Genomic DNA, 20,243 nt, shown 5'->3' with positions numbered 1-20,243 from the left:
AGTTCAAACTTACTGCAAGATAGAGCTGGAGAGGAAACATTAAACTGAAAAAGATCACAATGAACTTCCTAAAGCTTCAGATCAACGTCTTCATAACTGCTGTGACCACTGAAGTGTCTCTTTGGCATAACATCTACCTGTGAGTCTTTTTGACCTTTTGTATCCTAGACCTTCCTGACTCATCTTTTGTTATCTTTATCTCTGTATTCCCCTGAGGGGGCTCTCATCCCATGCTTTAAGTATATTTATATGCTGATGACTCCCACATTTACATCTTCATTCTTACACCTCTATTTCTTTCCAACCAACTGTCTTTGTCTAAGCCACCATCATTTCTTCTGTTGACTAGCTTCAATCCTTGCCTAATACAGAACATTCTCAGCATAGTAACTACAGAGATCTCTTTAAGAAGAAGGTCAGCCTAAAAACCTTCAATGGCTTCCAATTACTCAAAATGAAAGTTTCTATCTTTTCCATGGCTTCCAAAGACCTGTAATTTATGTACTACTATCTTTACTCATATTGGTCTCTTTGCCACTCCTTGAACAAGCCAAGCATGCTCTTCTTCATTGCTTTTCCTTTTTCTTGTCAGTGCTGGGATTGAGCCCAAGGCCTCACACATGCTAGGCAAATGCTCTGCCCTTGAGCTCTACCCCCAGTCCTTCCTCACCACTTTTGAGCTTGCTCTCTCCTTCACCTAGACCACCCTTCAGTTTTCACAGTTCATCCCTTCACTTTCTCAAAAGTCCTGCTGAAAAGTTATCTTCTCAAAGAGATCCTCCTGGACTATACTACATAAAATTGTACCTCCAGGCACTTTATCTTTAAATATCTTTAAATAATCTCAGAACAGCCTGATATATGTATTGTTTAGGGTCACTCTGCTCATGAGTTGGTAAGCTTGTTGAGAAAGGTATTTCATCAGATTCACTTACTGATTTGTTCTTATAAAACAATGCCTGGTACAAAACAGATAGGATATTGTGTCCATCTAAAAAAATACTTAAAAAAAAGGGATAAAGGTCAGTTGGTAGAGTGCTTGCCTCCCATGCACAAGGCCCTGGGTTCAATCCCCAGCACCACAAAAAAAAAAAAAAAAAAAAAAAGGAAACAAATATAGGGGAAGGAAAACAATCCTCAAGTATTTCAGTAGATAAAAATGTTTATACTTTAGAAAGTTAGGGCTTTATGAACTACAAGCTATTAGAATTTAAGACACAATGCCAAGCTTTTCAGAAAATAGCATCTTGAGAAAACTAATGAATATTTTCTATCAAAAATCATCTTTATCTTTTCCAAAACAATTTTTTACTTAAAATAATTAACAGTAAGTGGTTGAGTGTAACTACCATGCACAATAGCACTTGCTACAATGTTAGCCAGGCTGACAGGTACATAGAGGCATCAATTTTTTTTTTCAACAAATGAATGAATGAGCAAAGACATTACTAAGTGGTTAAATATAAGCTCTTTTTCCATTTAGCTATAACTAATAAATATATGCAGATAAAGTTTGAAGAAAAAGTATTTTGAATAGATTTTTAAAACATAACTGAGTATCATACTATAACAATATGTACTTTGTATACACACAAATACCACATTCTACAGAATTATTTATGATAGCACTGGAGTCCTCCTGTAACCCTTTTTCAAAATTTTTTGGCAACCACATGATCTAAAAATCTTTTCTGTAAAAGTATTGCTTGCTAGAATATTTTACCTGTGTTTCAGGAATAATGGGGCTGTCTTCAGGAGAAGATCTGAAAAAGGTGGATAAAGGTGATGACACAATGATAGGATTTGGCCTCACAAACCCACTCAGATCACAGCTGGGAATGTCATTCTCCTCTTTCTTCATGACTAGAGTGTCCATCACATAAAAGACATTCCAGGGAATCCACACAGTATGATACTGAGTGAGGAATGGAGATCGTTCAAATACCAAAGTGAGAGAAGCCCCACCATTTGCCACCAAGTCAAACCTAAGAAAAAACAATATATACTCAGTGAATTGTCTGGATCCCGAATAACAACCAACACTTCACCTCCTTAAATTAATATGGTTTATAAAGAAAATCAACTTTTTTTCCCAATGTCAGATCTACAGAAATATTAAAAAATAATCATACAATGAGTATTCACATTTATCTGGTCACCAGTATTATAACATTTCCCCAAATTTGCTTTCTATCATTATTTGGAACCATCTCAACTTAAGTCATAGACACAATGAAGTATTACCCCTAAATATTTCAACATGCATCTTCTAAGACAAAGAACATTCTCCAACAAAACCACAATATTATATCATGCCTTAGAAAATGAAATCAACTTTTAAAGCATCTGAGTACATGACTTTAAATCTCTGCTCATATACTCTCACAGGTTTCTAGAATCTAAAAGTTGTTGTCTTTCTATTAAAAAAGACAATAAAACATGATGGGTGATGGAAGATTGTCTAGTCTTATACTTGAAAGACTTCGAACAGAAAGAGTGTGATGAGACTAACTCACATTCCATCCTGGCGGGTAATAGTATATCCATATTCTGGGTAATGGAAAAATGAGACATTTACTCCAATAAGTGGAGTTCCATCAGCAGTTAGGACTTGGCCTCTGATGACGGATGCAAGGCTGTGGGAAGAGCACAAGAATCGGAATGAACATCTGTCTTCTTGGGCTAACATTATCATGATTTATAGATAATTCAACCTAAGGATAAAATAACAGTATCATCCACAATCAAGCGTTATTCACAAAAACCAGACCTGAAATACTCCCAAGACAATGCCCTTTTTAGTTCAGTGTAATTTACATTCTATAAATGCCTTGTGTTTACCCTGGGTTTTAATTTGTTGCAATCTGCCTTTTGGAGAGTTATCAAGACCAATAATTTAGAGATGAATTTTTAAAATTATAAACTTTGTTCTCTTTCATAAGTCATACATATGACTTACATAAAGAAAAGTATACTTTCCAATTAATTCTGAGGCAATCTGTAAATCTGCAGGGACTAAGAAGTACAAGATTTAAGGGGGCAATAAGGAACATTTGTGCAACAACTTTTAATCAACTGCTGGGTCTCACTGCATTAATGCTGTTAAATTACTGCAGACCCAGGAGTTCTAGTGTAAATCATCTTCTTTTGCTCAGTGAGACATGAGACACCTGCTTTCACTTACTGGTTTATTTTCAGGTCATTACTGCTCTGCAAAGTACCAGTCAAACAGCTTATGCAACCTTACTGCCATGCCGTTAGCAGTTCCATTACATTAATTCATAATTTATATTATTTAGTGGGCTCAGCTAAAAAAAAGTACACTTGTGTTTTGCCTTTTGGGTCCTTTCATTGCTTCTTTTGAAATGTTTCCAACTGTGCTAACAAAAATCAACGAGTTAAATGAAGATTTATTGACTCCTTAATGGAACGTCCTGTTATGTCTCAGGTATCAAAATTGACAAAGTATGTGAACTATGTCAAAAATGCTTGAAATGCGAAGTTTGGTGAAGAATTTGTTGGAAGAGGAAAAACTGTATTAAAAAAACCCACATTTTCCTCAAATACACACTCATCAGTATTTCACAGAAAGTATATAGCTGTTGATGAAAACCTATTCAAATCTATATAAGGAAAGATGCATTGACCTCTTATTGAAAGGACTTTCTCCAGGTATAACATGTGTGCTATCAGATCCAATAAGAAAACTGATTCGATCATAGAAGGATTTGGCAGCTTGCTGAGATGGTGACTGTAAGCTTTGGCTAATGATATCCTGAGGATCAGGCAGTCCACGGCAGTAGGGCTGATTTTGGCAGGAACTCTGTAAGCAGCAATCAGGATCCATACAGTCAATAAGTCCATCTGCAGAGACAAAAGCAAACCAGTGAGAGAATTTGCTTTTTTTTATGCCATGAGGATGAATAAGTTTGGTTTGTTGATTCTTTCATAGCTAGTAACTTCACATTTCTATAAGGCATACTTTTTGAAACCAGATGAAATGGAAAAACAATACTTGTATCTGCTATCATAGAGAGTGAATATTTGAAGACAGTTGAAAATAATCACATAATGTTTATTCTGAATAAGAAATAAAAAATTACTGACTAGAACAATCTGTTAGTATGACAGAATATGGATCAATTGTGAATATAGTTACTTAGGCTTTCTTTATTGAAGAGAAAAATACACTAATGCGAGTTAACACAGTGTATATGTTAAATGGATAGGGACATATATAGGGTAAAACTAAATTTTGGAAAAGAGTCAGAAAATTACAGTTTGTGAAGAGAAGCAAATGCGAATCAATATAAAATGAGTATTAGTCAACTATCTTTCAAGGAACTAGGTCTCCAAAGGAAGGAAAAGTGTGTTCCAGAGAAAATTAAGGCATTTCCCAAATTTTAAATAGAAACTTGAGCTCCTAGTGTGCTTCCCCAAACATGCAGGTATAATTAAAGATGTGGTAAATGTAAATTAACCATAATATTGGAAATTATAAGAAGTCTACCATGAAAAAATGACACAAGGATAGAAAGAATTTGCTAGTGCCTTCACTAGGAACATCAAAAGGAAACTATATTCAATGGCCCACGGAAGTACAGTAATGCACTGAATAACGACAAATTCCTGTTGACTAGTGATGTGGCCATAAAATTGCTGTGGTACAATTCATTGCTCATATGTTTGTGATGATGCCAGCATAAACAAACCTATTATGCTGCCAGTCAAATAAAAGCTCATACAGTTAGGTAGAGTACATAATACTTGGAAGATAATGAATGGTATTATTTGTTTATGTATATGCCATACTGTGCTTTCGGTTATTATTTTGAGTGTATTCCTTCTTCTTACATAAGAAAAAGTTTACTTTAAGACAATGTGCCATGTTATGCTGGCAACTGCTCATACTTCTTTGTTTACGGTCACTCTTGAAGATATCAAGAGGCATGCATGTTGAATGACTGGTGTATGATCTAGGTTTGTCTAGACACTTTGATATTTGCACAATGAGTGTCACCTAGTGATGTAGTTCTCAGAATGTATTCCAATCATTAAATGGGATGCATAACTACATTCAATTGAAACATATTATGACCCCATTAGTGGATGGGGATGTCAGGTTATGACAGTGTTATGACATTATCTTTAAGTCCACTACTTACTGAACAGTTTAATACATAAATTTTGATATGCTTTGTATAAATTAATAAGAATACTATTTTATATAGACTTTGGTCACTGACAGGATAGTTTTAAAATCTTTAAACTTGAGTTTAGGCTTTGCCATGACTCTATTATGGATGGCTCAGTTGAAACTATCTAGATGGCCTCTATGTTTTATTTATGCAAGTGTTTTTTAAAAAATAATATTTATTAAAAATATTAGTCACTTATTTTAGACCACTCTCATTAATAGAATATTAGCTTGCCCCTTCATTATTTGACAGCAAATTGAGACAAAAGAGAATAAGCTGCTTGAGTTAAACTGCCAGTCTAGAAGGTGGGTCAACAATAACACAAGTAAGAAAAAAAGAGGTGAGAATGAAGTCATTTTACCCACCTGAAGGAGAACACAGTGAACTTAACAAAATTAGTTTGTTCCTTTTTTTTTTTTGAGAGAGAGAGAGAGAGAAAGAGAATTTTTTTTTTTTTTTTTTTTTTTTTTTTTAGTTCTTGGCAGACACAACATCTTTGTTGGTATGTGGTGTTGAGGATCGAACCTGGGCCGCACGCATGCCAGGCGAGCGCGCTACCACTTGAGCCACATCCCCAGCCCAGTTTGTTACTTTCCAACACCCATTTCTCCTTCTTTGGGTAACAGATTTAAATTTTCATTTCAGTAGTCAGCCCTCTGCAACTCTCAGTCCATGTGGATATCTCTATCTTTGTGTTGGGTTCAGAAATATACAGGTAACCTAATGGACTCAACTAGGATGAATTTCAGTATTTATCTGAAAAGAGATTCTTTGCCCCAAAGCAAGCTTGAACTGTAAGGCTGTGAGGCTGGGATTGCAGCAGCCATCATGCTGCCACTATAAAATCTGTCTGCAAATTGAGGAATTTCAGAAACGGTGGACCAAGAGCTTGAGAGAAAAAACAATATGATCATACATAGTGACATTCTTAGTGTCTTTGCAATAAGTTACTCTTGATCTTCTGTTCCAGAAGCTAAGGCATTTGGTTTTTCCTTATGCATATTTTGGTACTATTTTCTGTCACTTGAAACTGAAGGAAACCCAGCTTATCAGAGACAGTAACTAAAAAAATCTTTTCAGTATTTCCCTTATAGTTTTGGGTGATAAAACTTATAAGTGAATACCTCAATTAGATCTATAATACCACACTCATATATATTTATGAAAATATTACTTTCTTAAAAAGCCATGAAGATGAAAAATGTCTAAATATTTGTCAATATTTTTAATAAAAAGATGAAACTACAGCCTTATTTTTCATGAGGTCATATAATAATAATAGTAATAATAATGCAAAACATTGTGTTTTATTCCCTTCATCTCTCTCAAAATAGAAGCAGAGTTAATAAGACTCTGCTATCTAAAGTAGTAGACTATTGATCTATTGCCTCAATATTTAACTTCTGGCTTCAAAATAAGTAACTTAAATAAATAAATAACCCTCTAAGCCTCTCAGTAGCAATTCATGATTCTATCTTGAGATTCTATGAGGAATCTTTAATGTATGCTATATGATATACTTCATTTAGGAGTTCTAAATGGATTTAGAATGGGTGTGCAGATGCTTGGGAGAGTAATTTAACACAAATATATAATATTCTTGTAGGTATCCCCCTTATATTCATTTTTTGGCATATATAGAAACCACTCAAAATGGAAAGTACTTCCAAAAATTATATTTTATTTCCATTAATCTGGTAAATTAAGGGTTAAATGCTCCTTCCCCTTTCCCCACCCCTCCCCCAATACTCCCACAGTGTCCTCCCTTAGGCAATATATGGTACAGTTGCCAAAAAGGAATGCTCAAATTTAGTCATTCATCTTTGTTAGTTTATAAAAAGCAAATGTACATCTGGCATGTAGTCTGCAGGTCATAAAACTGCATGAGATTGACACCTTCTGAACTAATCAGTTGGAAATGCATTTTTACAAGCCTCTCTGCTAACATCAATCAGAGAAAGAATCTCATTTTCAACAGCCAAGATGCAGGGACACACTGTTTGTTATTTTTCTGCAGAGTTTATCAGTAACTTGCCCAAGCAAGTGACGGATGGTTATGAATCTGGCTTCCTATAACTTGAGAAAACATTTTTCATTCTTTGTCTGTGCTCATATAGCAGCTAGGGCTATCTAGTACAACTAAGTTGATTACCCACTTGCCCAAATGTATAGTGCAGTAAAATTGTCTTCGTGGAATAGCTTCTCAAAATCATTGAGATTCCATTTTAGTCTCAGGAATATTATGTTGGCTTTTATTTATATTGGCATAGGAGCCATATCTAATAGTATTAATCATAAAAATCTAAAGAAAATCAGAAATGTTCAAAACCCATCAAATAACCACTTCAATTATTAGTTAAGAGCCTTTCTTCAGTTTAGGCTTTGCAATATAAGTGGTACTCTATGTAAAGTAGATAATATAGTTTATGCTTCTTTCCACTCAAATCTTTAATATTACTGCTGTAGTTATCTGTTCTGTCCATATTTTAAAGTATGCTCTTGTCTTTCCTTAGGCATTGCCATTGGTCTTTACCAGTGCCTGGCAAACTTATTCTGTAAAGGGTCAAACAGTGAATATTTAGGCTGTGGGCCCAGAGACTTCTGATAGCAACTCTTTAATTCTGCCTTTATAGTGCTATTGGAGCTTTAGACAATATCTTAATGAACGTGTTTCACTGTGTTCCAATAAAACTTTATTTATAAAAATCAGGCTTTTGACTAGGAGCCAAAAATAAGGTTTTGACCCCATCCTATTTCTATTATTCTTTGTATCATTTTTGATATTTCTTTTCTGGAAAATTTAAAAACACACATTTGGTTAGATTATTAAAACTCTGACTCCAAGTTTATTTTTAGCTTGCCTTCTATGCTGGCTTTGCTCTGTTTGTCAAAATTCTTCCTTCTTTCAAGTAATTATGGATATTTAAATTTGTTTTCAAAACACTGATTTACTGACTGAATAAAAAAATTCATGAATTTTCTTTGAATTTGTGTTCTGTATTACCTATAAGATAACTAATGTCTACCACTTTTGAGTACAGTTGGAAGTTCCTCTCCATCCCAAATTCCAACATACAGTTAGAAGTTCTGTTGTAATATTGCATTTGTGAATTTCAATATTTTAACACTGTGCAGGTGCACCTTTCATTACTCTTTGCAGTCATCATTCTGTTATATGCATGGAATTAGTTCATGCATTATTGAACTGGATCATATTGGGTTTTCTGGACATTCCTGCCTGTATCAGTGCTCTCTTGGTGGCTTCATTCCCCTTATTCCTCTCACTTCAATGTTAATGACTCTAGGATGACTTTTATTTTTTTATTTTTTATTTTTTTTTTTTGCATTACAAATCCACAAACTGCCTTCCAGATATTTCCACCTGGATATCACACAGGCATCTAAAGGTAAACAGTCTAAGCCACAGCGTCTATGTTCTCCTCCAAATACATTGCTTCTCCTATTCGTTCTCTTTCAATGAATGCTTTCAGCATCCACCCATTCCATTTCTACATCCAAGTAGAAATCTGAAGATTATCCCAGGCTTCCTTTCTCCTTTCCTTCTTCTCTGCATCTAATCAATCTCCAGTTCCTTTTTCCCTTCATCTCAAATATATATATTTTGGTCCAGTCCTTGGATTGAACCTAGGGCCTGCGACATGCTAGGTGTTTGCTCTACCACTGAGGTTTTTCATCAGACCTCAAATATCTGTTGAATCAGTCTGTTTCTCTCCATTTCTCTAATACTACCCTCAGGCCTCCTTGGTCATCTCTTGACATGATCTCAACAATAGCTTGGTTCCTCAGGTTCTATTCTCTACATTCCAGCCAGTGTTTGATTTTTTTATAGAAATAAAATTTGAGGGGGATAGGAAGGGTAGCAGAATAGGCACTAATATGGCCCTATGTATAATCAATGTGATCCTGCAATCTGTACACGTGGAAAAATAGGATTACTTACCCCATTTGAATCAAATGTATGATATGTCAAGATCATTATAATGTTTTGAGCAACTAATAAAAAATTTAAAAAAAGAAATAAAATTTGATGTTCACTTTTCTAGGTAAAATACTTCCTTTACTAGGTTTCTAGTGCCTTTTGAATAAAGGCATAATTCCTTCTCTTAGTTTACAGATCTTTCCTGATGATTTTTCCCTCTGGATAGAGACCTATAACTTCTTTCCTACTCCCTCCACTCCTTCAGCAAACAACTCAGAAGTTTTCTCATTAAGCCCCTTGAGGCTAATCAAGTTCACTGTTGTATCCCCAGTATCTATGACACTTCTTGGTTCCAAGTAGGTGTTTAAATACATTTGCTGAACAAAGGAAAGGACGAATAAAGTTCCTGGAGATTGTGAGATCTAAACATGTCAAAATTGTGCCCTTAGCAGCACATTAAAGACCCCTTTGGTTTTCTTTTAATACCCTTTCCCTATCCGAAGACTTACTAAGCCTTGAATTCCTGTTTCTTTTTCACCTCATTAAGTACTTAAAAACATTATTCATTAATTAGACATTAAATAATCCATGAGATTATTAAAAGTATTAAAAGAAATTATGTAAAATTATATATATATAATATCATGCATAATCTTACAAAGGCCATTGATAAAGAAATTATGACCAAGGAAAAGACAAGTTTCATAAAAATTTACCTCATATCAATTGAATAAACTTATTCATGGCAAAGAACACCATGATTTTCAAATTTAAAAAAGTGAAAATCTGGGATAAAATAATTATACTTAGCAAAGAATCAATAAGTAGGATATTGACCAAAGTCCTGAGAACAAAGGAAATGTCAAGCAACTCAATTAAAACACAGGCAATAAATAAACAATTATCAGAAAAACAAAACTAAAGTAAAAATGGTTGAGACATCAGTATCAAGATCACTAATTTAGAACTGGGGATATAGCTCAATGTTAGAGCACTTGCCTAACAAACACAAAGCCCTAGCTTCTATCCCCAGCACAGGGGGAAAAATATTCAATCTAAATAGAAATTAGGGAAATGCAAATTAAAACAATAAAATTGCATCATTTTCATTCATCAGAAAAAATCTGAATTTTTCATGTTGTTGAACAATTTTATTTATGTACAAGGATCATGTACAGACTATGAGTATGACAGAAATAAGCACTTTGATAGTGATGAAATGTATAGTGGCTGAAACCTACTTGCAAGGCAATTTGACAGTAGCTATCAAAATTAAAAATTAAAATACCCTTAGACCAAGAAATTTCACTTCTAAAAATCTTTCCTAAAGAATATTTGTTATTTACACAAAGATTTATATGCAGACACATACACAAATCACTATACATTTGCCTATATGCTAGTAACAAAAAAATAGAAATGACTAAATTATTACCTATGTAGTAGTGCTGAAATTAATTAGTACATTCATTTTTTTGTTTTGAAAAATGGGATAGGCCTATATGTATCAGCATGAAAAAAATCTCTAAGATGTATCATTTGGAAGAATCAAATTTATAATGGTACTTACTCCATTTAATTTAAAAAGCATAAATGTGCATATAAATCCAGTAAAGGGGGAATAGAAGATGTCCATCAAGCTGTCAACAGTGGGTAGCTCTTCTGACAATGAGAATGTAACATGCATGTACTATGTCTAAGAAAACACCCTTGCCATTAATGTAGGAGTTCTTAACCTGGAAGTGCCTGTAATGGGAGGCCTGTGTCTAAAGAGGTGCTGTGCGGTTTCCATTTCTACTGTCTGCAGCGTAAGGTGGCAGCTAATGGGTGTAAAATACAGGAGAAACTTTTAGTTCCAATCTGTGTGGCTCTGCTTTTCCTCTCCTTTGAAAACTCATTAAAATATAATGGTGAAACCTTATGTTCTATCAGGAAACTACTGGAGGGTTTTGGCTTCTAAGAGCACAAGCTGGCTTTCTTTTTCCCAAAATGGAATTTATTATGCTCTAAAAGTTCTGTGGATAGCAAAGGTTTTGGAATCTGTCCCCTAAAGTAGGATCCAGTAGTCTTCCAAACTAATAGTAATTCCCACTGCCTGTCAATCATCATCCACCAGGATAATATATTTTAATGCTTGAGACTCGAGTGCTACTCTATGTTCAGATAATACTTGGACTCTTTTTGAGACATATTTAGGATCCCTTGTAAATTGCTTTCTCTTTTTCTTTATTTAAATTGACTATTTCTTCCTCCATTCCTGCTGCTATCATCTGCCATTTTATTTACTTAACCTTTATATTTTGTTCTGTAGAACACAATAGTCTCAATCAATAGTCTCAAACTCATGCTCAACTTTTTTCATCTATTCCAAACATTTCTTTATTTTCATTTGGTAATCTCCATACTTAGACTACCTACATTCATCATATTCATTTCGCTGATTATAGGAAAATTTCATCCATTTTTTTGCTCCTTTTTGTTTCTTTGTCTTACCTCTAGCACACTCTTACTTTTTATTAGAGTTTGAACCTTTCATTTTTATTTTATTTCTATTTATTTAATATTTATTATTTCTATCTTTCTAATTTCTACATAACTTCAGTTGAGTGGCAATCTCTTCTCCACTGTTATCAGCCCCTAAAAATTTTTAAAAGATGCCTGTTGAAGGTACATTTTCCTGATATACCTCCCACAAAGTAATAATTCTCAAGAATAAGAAATTACTCTATTTTCTTAAAATAAGATGTATTATTCTGGCAGAAGTTACATATTGGCATTCCACCATTCTTGAACAAAATTTTGTAAGAGTCTTCTAAAGTTATTCTCATGCTCCCAATCATCCAGTCTCCAGGACAGGCTTTGCATCCCCTGTCTGAGGTCCCCACAGGTGACCTACCTACTGGAGAACCAGAAAGGGAAGCAGGATTACAAAGGGAAGTTTGACTGGATCTCCTTCATGAGAAGAAAGATGGAAACACAGTACCCACTGCCAAAGATAGTGCATTTTGGGAAGTCATCTTGTTATTAAGCATCTCAGTTTTTGAAAATAATTATCTTTGGCAAATTGTTGTATTTTGATGATAGTTTAGTGGGACCACCAGCCATTTGTAGTCAAGAAATACCCTGTTGAATGAGATTCTTAGGGAGAAGACTGTAAAAACAATGATGCTTAAAAAGGTACAGAGGGAGAATTAGATGGCTGTCTTGACAACTTTGGATAGGAGAGGATGTTAGAATTTCAGCATTGGTTTTGCTGCTGTCAAGTGAAAAGACTACAAATTTGGGGGGGAAAGGAGGAGGTAGAAATCAAAAACTCTTCTATTCTGAAAATAATAGTCTGTGTGCTACATAAAAAATTATTAAAGTATATTTTCTGATTACACTAAGACTAAATGCCATGAAGAGCTAATTACATTTCTGGAGTAAAATCTGTTCTTCTGTGTGCCTGGCATCCATACCTCTTCTGGTGACAGTGCTTCAATTTTCCTGTGGGCAGGTGACCTAATTCAGACTAGTGAGTGTTATGGTTTGGATGTGAGGTATCCCCCAAAAGCTCATGTGTGAGACAATACAAGAAGGTTTAGAGACAAAATGATTGCATTATGAGAGCCTTAACTCAATCAGGGAATTAATCCCTGATGGGATTAACAGAGTGGTGACTGAAAGTGGTACAGTGTAGCTGGAGGAGGTGGGTCATTAGGAGTGCTCCTTTGGGGTATATATTTTGTGTCTGGTGAGTGGAGTCTCCCTCTGTTGCCTGATCAAGTTAGCCACTTCCCTCTACCACACTCTTCCCTCAGGATTTTCTGTCTTACCTCAAGCCTAAAGGAATGGAGCCTGGTTGCTGTCTATGGACTGAGACCTCTGAAACTCTAAGCCCCAAAATAACTTTTCCTCTTATAAAATTGTTCTGGTCAGATCTTTTCATCACAGCAGTGAAAAAGGCTGACTAAAACAGTGAGGCTCAGTCCCAAGCCAAGGCCTCACAGAACCTTAGAAAAAGGTGCACTCTTTGTGCCGGGGTGTTTTGCTAGTGCAATGCAAACCCAGAGGTGGTGATGACCATTTTGGGGAAGAGCTGGCTTGAGATGGTTCCAATATAGAAACAACAACAACAACAAAAACAAAAATCAAAAACAGAATTAACAGATGAGGCTCAGTCCCAGGTTTGAATAAAACCCAGGTTTGTGACATCATTATTCAAACACCTGGATGCAGCTATGTCTGACTTTTTTTTTTCTGTTATATAAGCTAATGTATTTTTAAAGGGTAGAATCATTTGAGTTTAATTTCTCTCATGTGTAACCAGAGGCTTTCCTAGTAACAGTGACTGCACAGAACCTCAAGAATAGAATAGATTTTCTTGTTGCAGGCAAGTGGAAGCCTCAGGTAAAGTACACTGTGAGACAGAATGGATCTATAGCAGGTGGCAGACTGAAAGAGGTACTCATGGAACTAAAGAAAGCAGCTGTACAGGGTCCTGGCCTTTAACCCAGTTCCAGATCACCCATCACTTAACAGTGACCAGCTCCCAGCTCTCTAACTTTCTTTGCTCTGATCTTAGCAGCAACAGGATCAGAATGAGTTTTGGGATATGAATAAGAAATGGCTCAATTTAGAGGGGAATTGACTTCATAGGATTGAGTGGGAATTGAAAAAGAAATACTGATAAGCCAAGTCTAGGCATGTGCTGTTGATGTTGATCATTTGTGCTGAAAGTTTGCTCAGCCAGGACAGGACAGGAATGAGTTGCTACCATTTGGCAATGTTATCCACATTCTCTGCTCCAGTGCCCATCTGTTTCTGACTTGCACTACTCGATTTAAAAATCTGTTATTCCATCACCTGCTGCTGTTCAAATGATCTGCTCCAGCAGTCTCTGTTCAATACCTGGAGCTGGACTTGAGAAGCAGATCGACTTTGCCAATTCTATCAAGTGGAAGATTTTTGTCAGGGACTTCAATATGAGTGGGTTAAAAAAAAAAAAAAAAGATCATCCTTAGTTCTGAAAAGCTACATTACCTGGTGGGCATGACAGCTGTTTATTTGAATCTTAAAGAAACAAAGGGCAGCATGTTTACTTTTTGTGAATGCACAGGTGTTCAAAGAGTGGCTAAAGACAAATGGTCCTCATCTGTTTTATTAGTAGTCTATTACTCCTCCTCTTCATGAAGAACTCCTTTTAACACTGCTTTCCCTTAAGACTTGTAGAGAGACGAAGTGGGAGGGGAGGTCCACAAGAGCAAAGAGAGACACCTACTTAGTGAGATCCAGATTTTGAGGATCTTTAGAATTATGCAATTGAAGGTGGGGCAAATTTGACTGGGAAAAGGAAAGTATATTTTGGAGTTAAGGAACAGGCTTGGCCTCAGAAGATATTTAACTATTGCCCTATGTGTAGCTGTCGTTTCTAAACTTTTTTGACATTATTACCTACACTTCTAGGAATGGTAAACTGCGTTTTTATGAGGATTTTGTTCTACAAAGCTGCTTAAACAGTGATTTATATAGTGTTTAATTCATGACTAGGGCCAAATCCTCTTCTTCATCTTCTCTTCCTTCTTAGTTATTTAATATGCTAAATCAAGTGAGTTGGTTACTTTCTGGCTAATTCACCATTTTGATGCTAAATATAGTTTAGATAATGGCTTCATATCACGATGGTCACCCTTTTTTTCTAGAATTTCAGTACTGTCCTAATTTTAAGCCTAGTGTTCTATTGTTCTGCTATCTTGCTACCCCTTAATTGCCAGATTAGATGTCTCAATTTAGGGTTTGATGTGGAAAATATTGTGTCTATGCACATAGCCCTTGCATAAGTTCAAAGAACCCTCTAGCTTGGGTTATAGGACACCCAGGGTTACAATCTTAGGACATAAAGAGGCTGGCACTGAGATTCCTTCTTAGAAGATCAACAAAATTAGGTTAGGGACAGGCATACAAATTATGTGAGATAAGTAGAGAATCCACAGGAGGTCTTCTATCTGCTTAGATTTCCCCTTAGAGAGGGAAGCCTAGAGATAGCATAGTTTCATGCTAATAAGAATAAACAAAGGGGAATGAGGCCAATTCACAGTTGATAAATTTTGAGGAAAAGTAAAAGCCTCCTTGGCTGATAACAATACTAAAGAGTTGATTAGCCCCTAAATTACTCTGCCGGGTCTCTGCAGACTTGGCCCTGCAGTTTGCTTCCCTCTGAGAGCATGTGGAACCTCCTCAATATAATCTCTTTTTAGAAGACAAAATCTGAAATACAGGATCAAGGAGAAAGAGTCGCTCTCTTCCTCCCCAGGCAATAGAAACAATGGGGTAGGGGCTCTTTGGAGGAAAGTAACGAGGATGGTTGCCATCTGGGCTGTGGCTCTGAGAGGATTAATGCTGCCATTTCTATAGCACGTGGTTAGGAGGAGCCCAGGCAATGAGACATTATTAGCAGGGAAAAGCTGTGAGGGGTAGAGACTGACTAAATCCAGCTGGGGCAGAGAGGAAGGAGGCTTGAGTGTAGAATGAGGGACTCAAGTTTCTTGATAGTTCAAGTAAAAACTACGGGGAAGGTGTGGAGCACTGTGCTAGAAAGTGAAGGGGAGAACTAGAGCTCCTTGTCAGGAAAATAAGAGACAAATAGCGTTGGAGAGGGCTGCAGGCCCAGGGACGGTACAGCAGGGTGTGAGTTAGGTGGGTCCCAACTCACACAACAGTTGAGACAGGTTTTGGTTCTGATCACTGTGTCTCTAGGGAGCAGCAGTTAAGCCCACTCAACATGTAGATGGGAAAAGGCAGTTCAATCTTCTCTGACCACCTTCTATAGATTCAGGTTCATCGAGATGAGCAGTTTGAGAGCAAAAGGGAAACTAAATAATAATGGTGGCTTCTTACAGCCTGCTACGTGTCCAACAGTATGCCATGTTCTTTGCAAACATTTTCTTAACCCTTTCAAAAACTCTCTTATTCCTATTTTGTAGATGATGCAAATGATGCAATTGAGGTTAAAAGGGATTATGAATCTTGTCTAAGATCACATAATCACCACATGGTAGAGTGAAGATCTGTCTACTTCTAAAACTTGCTCTCTATAGCCAACACTCCTGTCCATGCAGGCCTTCCAAAGGAGCCAGGCGAGTAGAGGAGAGGAGGGAAACACACCCCAAGCCATAGAGTAGGTGACCACAGAGGCCCAGAGAGCAACTAAGGTAGGTTGAAACTGAACAGCTGTCAGGGGCAACTATTCCACCACCAATTCTCCTTCTCTAGTTTCTGAAATTAAAATACAATTGCATGGGGGTATGTACTTAAAGGGGAAGATAATTATTTTTAGCCCGGGGCTCAAATTGGGTGGAATAGCACACTCTTTTTAACAGGACATAAAGTTAAGGATAAAAAGCCACTGCAGTGCAGCTCCGAGGGGACTGTTCCCTGTAACTGTTTTATTCTTTCCATCTATGATTTTCAGGAGGGCTTGGGAAATGCCTTGCATCGTTTGGAATGTTTAGTTATTAAAATACTGCTTTAGAACTCCCAACTCACAGAGCCCTAAATACTACAATTGAGGAGGATAGTCACCTGGGGATCAGAAAAAGGAACAGAGAACAATGGACATTATACAGTAGCTTGGTTACCTTGCCTTTTTCCTGAATGATAATCATCTTGCATTTGTTTCAGGAAAAATAGAGAGCAAAATCATTCCATCAGCACTCGTACATTTTTTCAATCAATCTAATCTATGGGGATCAGATTTTTTTTTTCTTTTTTGGCAACAGATAACTATGGACTCACTGTAACTTATGAACCAGTGCTCTGGCACACACTCCTTTTCATGCTCAGCATTTCTTACCTCCTTCATTGTCCTTGCTATCTGTGCAGAGTGTCTCCATGGCTACATCACAGCCTGCTCCTCTCCACCCTGGCTGGCAAACACAATGCCAGCCATTTTGGTCCAGTGTACATCTCCCATTGCTGTTGCACAGGCCAGGACAACCCTCTGTTGAGACAAAGAAGGAAAACACCAGTGATTTGAGTATTGAAAGATTTTGCACCTAAAATAAACAGATACGGGACACTTACTGGGAACAGGCCTTTATAAACAGCACAAATACTGTAATTGCACATGGATAGAAACAGCAACATTATCTAAGGAATCTAATTCTTATCCAAGTGGCATCTTTGATTGGCCTGACCCTTGAGACACCACTTACCTGTGTAGGACAGAAATATATGCAAGCATCCACTAAATAGCTGCAGGCCAGACAAAATTAACTTAATTTTTTTCCCATTAGCAAAAGCAACAAGGTATATTGTATGGTGTGTAAAAAGCATCTCAAGAAAATAATTTCAGAATCCCTCATCTAGATTTTTAATCTGTTGTAAACATTACTGGTTACTTCTTAGGACAGGACCTCTTAAAGCACCTTGTTGCTTTAAAAACTTCCCTCTAGATTCAATAGCATGAAAGTGGGTATGAGTTTATGAATGATGTTAAAAAGAAAACATTAATTTTATCTGGCCTTGGAGTTGCCGAATATTCATGTGAAATTACAGTGCATTAAATAATTGCACAAAGTATAGGCCAGTATTAATGACTATACTTTATGCCCAGAGTACATTCCTTTTCACAGAATAAGCAAAGCCCAGGAAATAGTGAAGCAGCTTAGCATCTATTCTAACAAACATTAGGATTCAGGCTGCATACGGATGGGACAGGACCAACAGGATTTTCAACTAAATGTAATAGCTGTGCATATTTGATTACTTAGGACGGACAAAATGAAATACCATAAGGACCACAATAAAACATTGATAGACTGAACAAAAACACGGTAGTGACGTGCTTCAAGACAGATAGCGAAGAGTGATATTTTGTGACAATCTCCCTAAGGCTTTTATGCTTTTACCTTTATATCCTATCTTGTCTGCTTTTATGGGCAAGGAGGGAAAATTTGGGAAACAATTAAAATAATTTAATATATCCAGAATCTATAATTGTTTCAGTCTAACATGACATTTAAAAAAAAAAAACAATTGTTGCCACTTCCTACTGATGATATCTGGCATGCAGCCAACATGATCAGTTTATGAGGATGACACTTAGGTAGATTCTGAAGTTCTTATTTATGAGTGACATGACACTGACAGAAGCAAGGATATAAATGCTCTCAAAGCCTAAGAAGAGCTGGCTATGAATCGGAACACTTTGGACAGAGTTATTTACAATTTGGCATAATAGATATATTAATACAAATACTTGCTATAGCAGTTGGGGTTTTTATACGGCCTCTTATCATTAGAATGCTCCTCTTGTTTGGGTGACAAAATTTAAGGGAACAATCTGTTTAAAGGTGTTTATTTTGAGTCTGTGTTAAAAGAATTCCTCATGTATTGGTTTCCCCTCCTCCACTGTGAAACTTGAGAAGGAAATATCTCAAAGAGACATTCTGTCTCTTAAGAGGAGTTAACAGAGAGAAGAATATTTTGACAAGTCTCTCGTGGTAGAGCATAACGAAATTTTACTTATGGATACCATCAGGTCAGGATGAGATTAATTTTGCTACGTCTTTTCTTTCAGACAATTACCATCTGTATTAAAGGTAAATTTTCCTCATGGATATATTTTCAGTTTTGTTTTTAGCAAAAAAGAAAGATTTAATTGCCCCGCTGACAAAGAGGTGCAGCAGCTGACTGCATGCACACGAGAGTTATTATACGAAAGCCTGGATATTGCCATGAATATTTTCATATTCTAATGGAAAGCACAAACAAGGAATAGAAAATAGGTAATTTGAGGAGAAAGGGGAAGGGAATTTTCTCTTCTGAAAAAAAAATTCTCCGCCTACTTCTACAATAACTGAAGACATGAGGATCTGCTGTTTTCTGCTGAGTAGTGTGACTCGTTCTGATTTAAGAGAATGCATAATATTTTGTAGTCTTAAAAAATAACAAAACATAAATTATGATATCACATATATTTTGAAACACGGAAGCCAAAGAAGTTTCCATATGAGGATTAATGAGATTTCTCTCAACATACATTAACCAGAATCTTCTTTAGATTGACAATTTCTTATTCTGTGATAAGAGTATTTATGATTCTTTAATTTAGAATTTAAAGCCCATCAGCTGAATTGCCAACAATGAAGATCTTAAAGTGAAATAAAATAAAACAAAATAAACAAAAAACAGCAAATGTACTGTAATCTTCAGTTGGGGGTTCTAGTGAAAAACTAATGCTTTTACATAGGAATGAAATCTGTGATAACCCAAAATTATAAAAATGAGACACAGACAGTTAAGTCTCAATACTTTAAATTCAAGGCATTTCACGTAATGTAAGCCTGATTTATAATTTACAAGAATATGCATGGAAAACAGTCTTTGGTCATACCTAGTACAATCGGATACATGGTTATATATAGAAATATATGTAGATATGTCAACAAAGAGCAAGTATACAGTACCTTTAACTATCTTATCCAAATAGTGAGCTTGGGAAATTAAAAAGGAAAAAAGAACAGACAGACATTTCAGAAGTGTCACATGGGACAAGGAAATTTTCAGAATTTACATGCAAATCGAGTCGCTGCAGCTGACACAAGACTCACATCACACGACAGAGAGGCATTTCATATCTTCTAAAAATGCAATATATTCACATTTTAGTAAATGTAGTCATGATTCCAGGAAACACTCAGCACTTTTGAGAAGATTATCCAGGTAAACTAACACTACCCTTCTTTGCTCCGCTTGGACCTCATTCAATATTAGAGCTAAATAGAAACAAATGGAATCAGTTCTTTATTACTAAAGAGTTTTGGAAATTTACAACTATGAGATCAATGAATAATCAAACTTTAATAGCTAATAATTAAGAAAAAAGATAAAAATTAAAAATTCTTGAGCACATGTAATATATTTACATTCTGTTTGCAAGGCACATATAAGTTCTATAGAAAATGATTCTGGAGTAGCCCTTGGCAGCAAGCCAGACTGACAGGAAGTATCACATGCTTAGTCCATTAGGAAACGGGGAGTTCTAAGACTCTGTTTCTTTTCAGGAATCATCCTGAAGCAGTCTGTTTCTCTTAGAAGTTTTGTACCAACAGTCAGGATTAAGA

The 20,243-nt window shown here is 36.0% G+C and overlaps 1 protein-coding gene across 17 annotated transcripts in view; it reads right to left on the bottom strand.

Moving 5' to 3' along the window:
* Nucleotides 1–20,243, bottom strand: part of Tenm3 (teneurin transmembrane protein 3) — a 2,430,710-nt gene that overhangs the window by 67,089 nt on the left and 2,343,378 nt on the right. For 11 of the 17 annotated variants that reach the window (XM_078031007.1, XM_078031002.1, XM_078031009.1 and 8 more), the window contains 6 exons: nt 19,587–19,613; nt 18,027–18,047; nt 16,970–17,116; nt 3,648–3,864; nt 2,517–2,636; nt 1,724–1,985 (listed from right to left, as the gene is read on the bottom strand). In XM_078031007.1, the coding sequence (XP_077887133.1) occupies nt 1,724–1,985; nt 2,517–2,636; nt 3,648–3,864; nt 16,970–17,116; nt 18,027–18,047; nt 19,587–19,613 (794 nt within the window). The remainder of the gene's footprint in view (nt 1–1,723; nt 1,986–2,516; nt 2,637–3,647; nt 3,865–16,969; nt 17,117–18,026; nt 18,048–19,586; nt 19,614–20,243) is intronic. The other 6 variants (XM_078031010.1, XM_078031011.1, XM_078031013.1 and 3 more) reach the window with 3 other exon arrangements.

This window comes from Ictidomys tridecemlineatus, chromosome 14 (assembly GCF_052094955.1).
Source record: "Ictidomys tridecemlineatus isolate mIctTri1 chromosome 14, mIctTri1.hap1, whole genome shotgun sequence".
Lineage (NCBI taxonomy): Eukaryota > Metazoa > Chordata > Mammalia > Rodentia > Sciuridae > Ictidomys > Ictidomys tridecemlineatus.
This window is presented reverse-complemented; position numbering and strand designations above follow the sequence as displayed.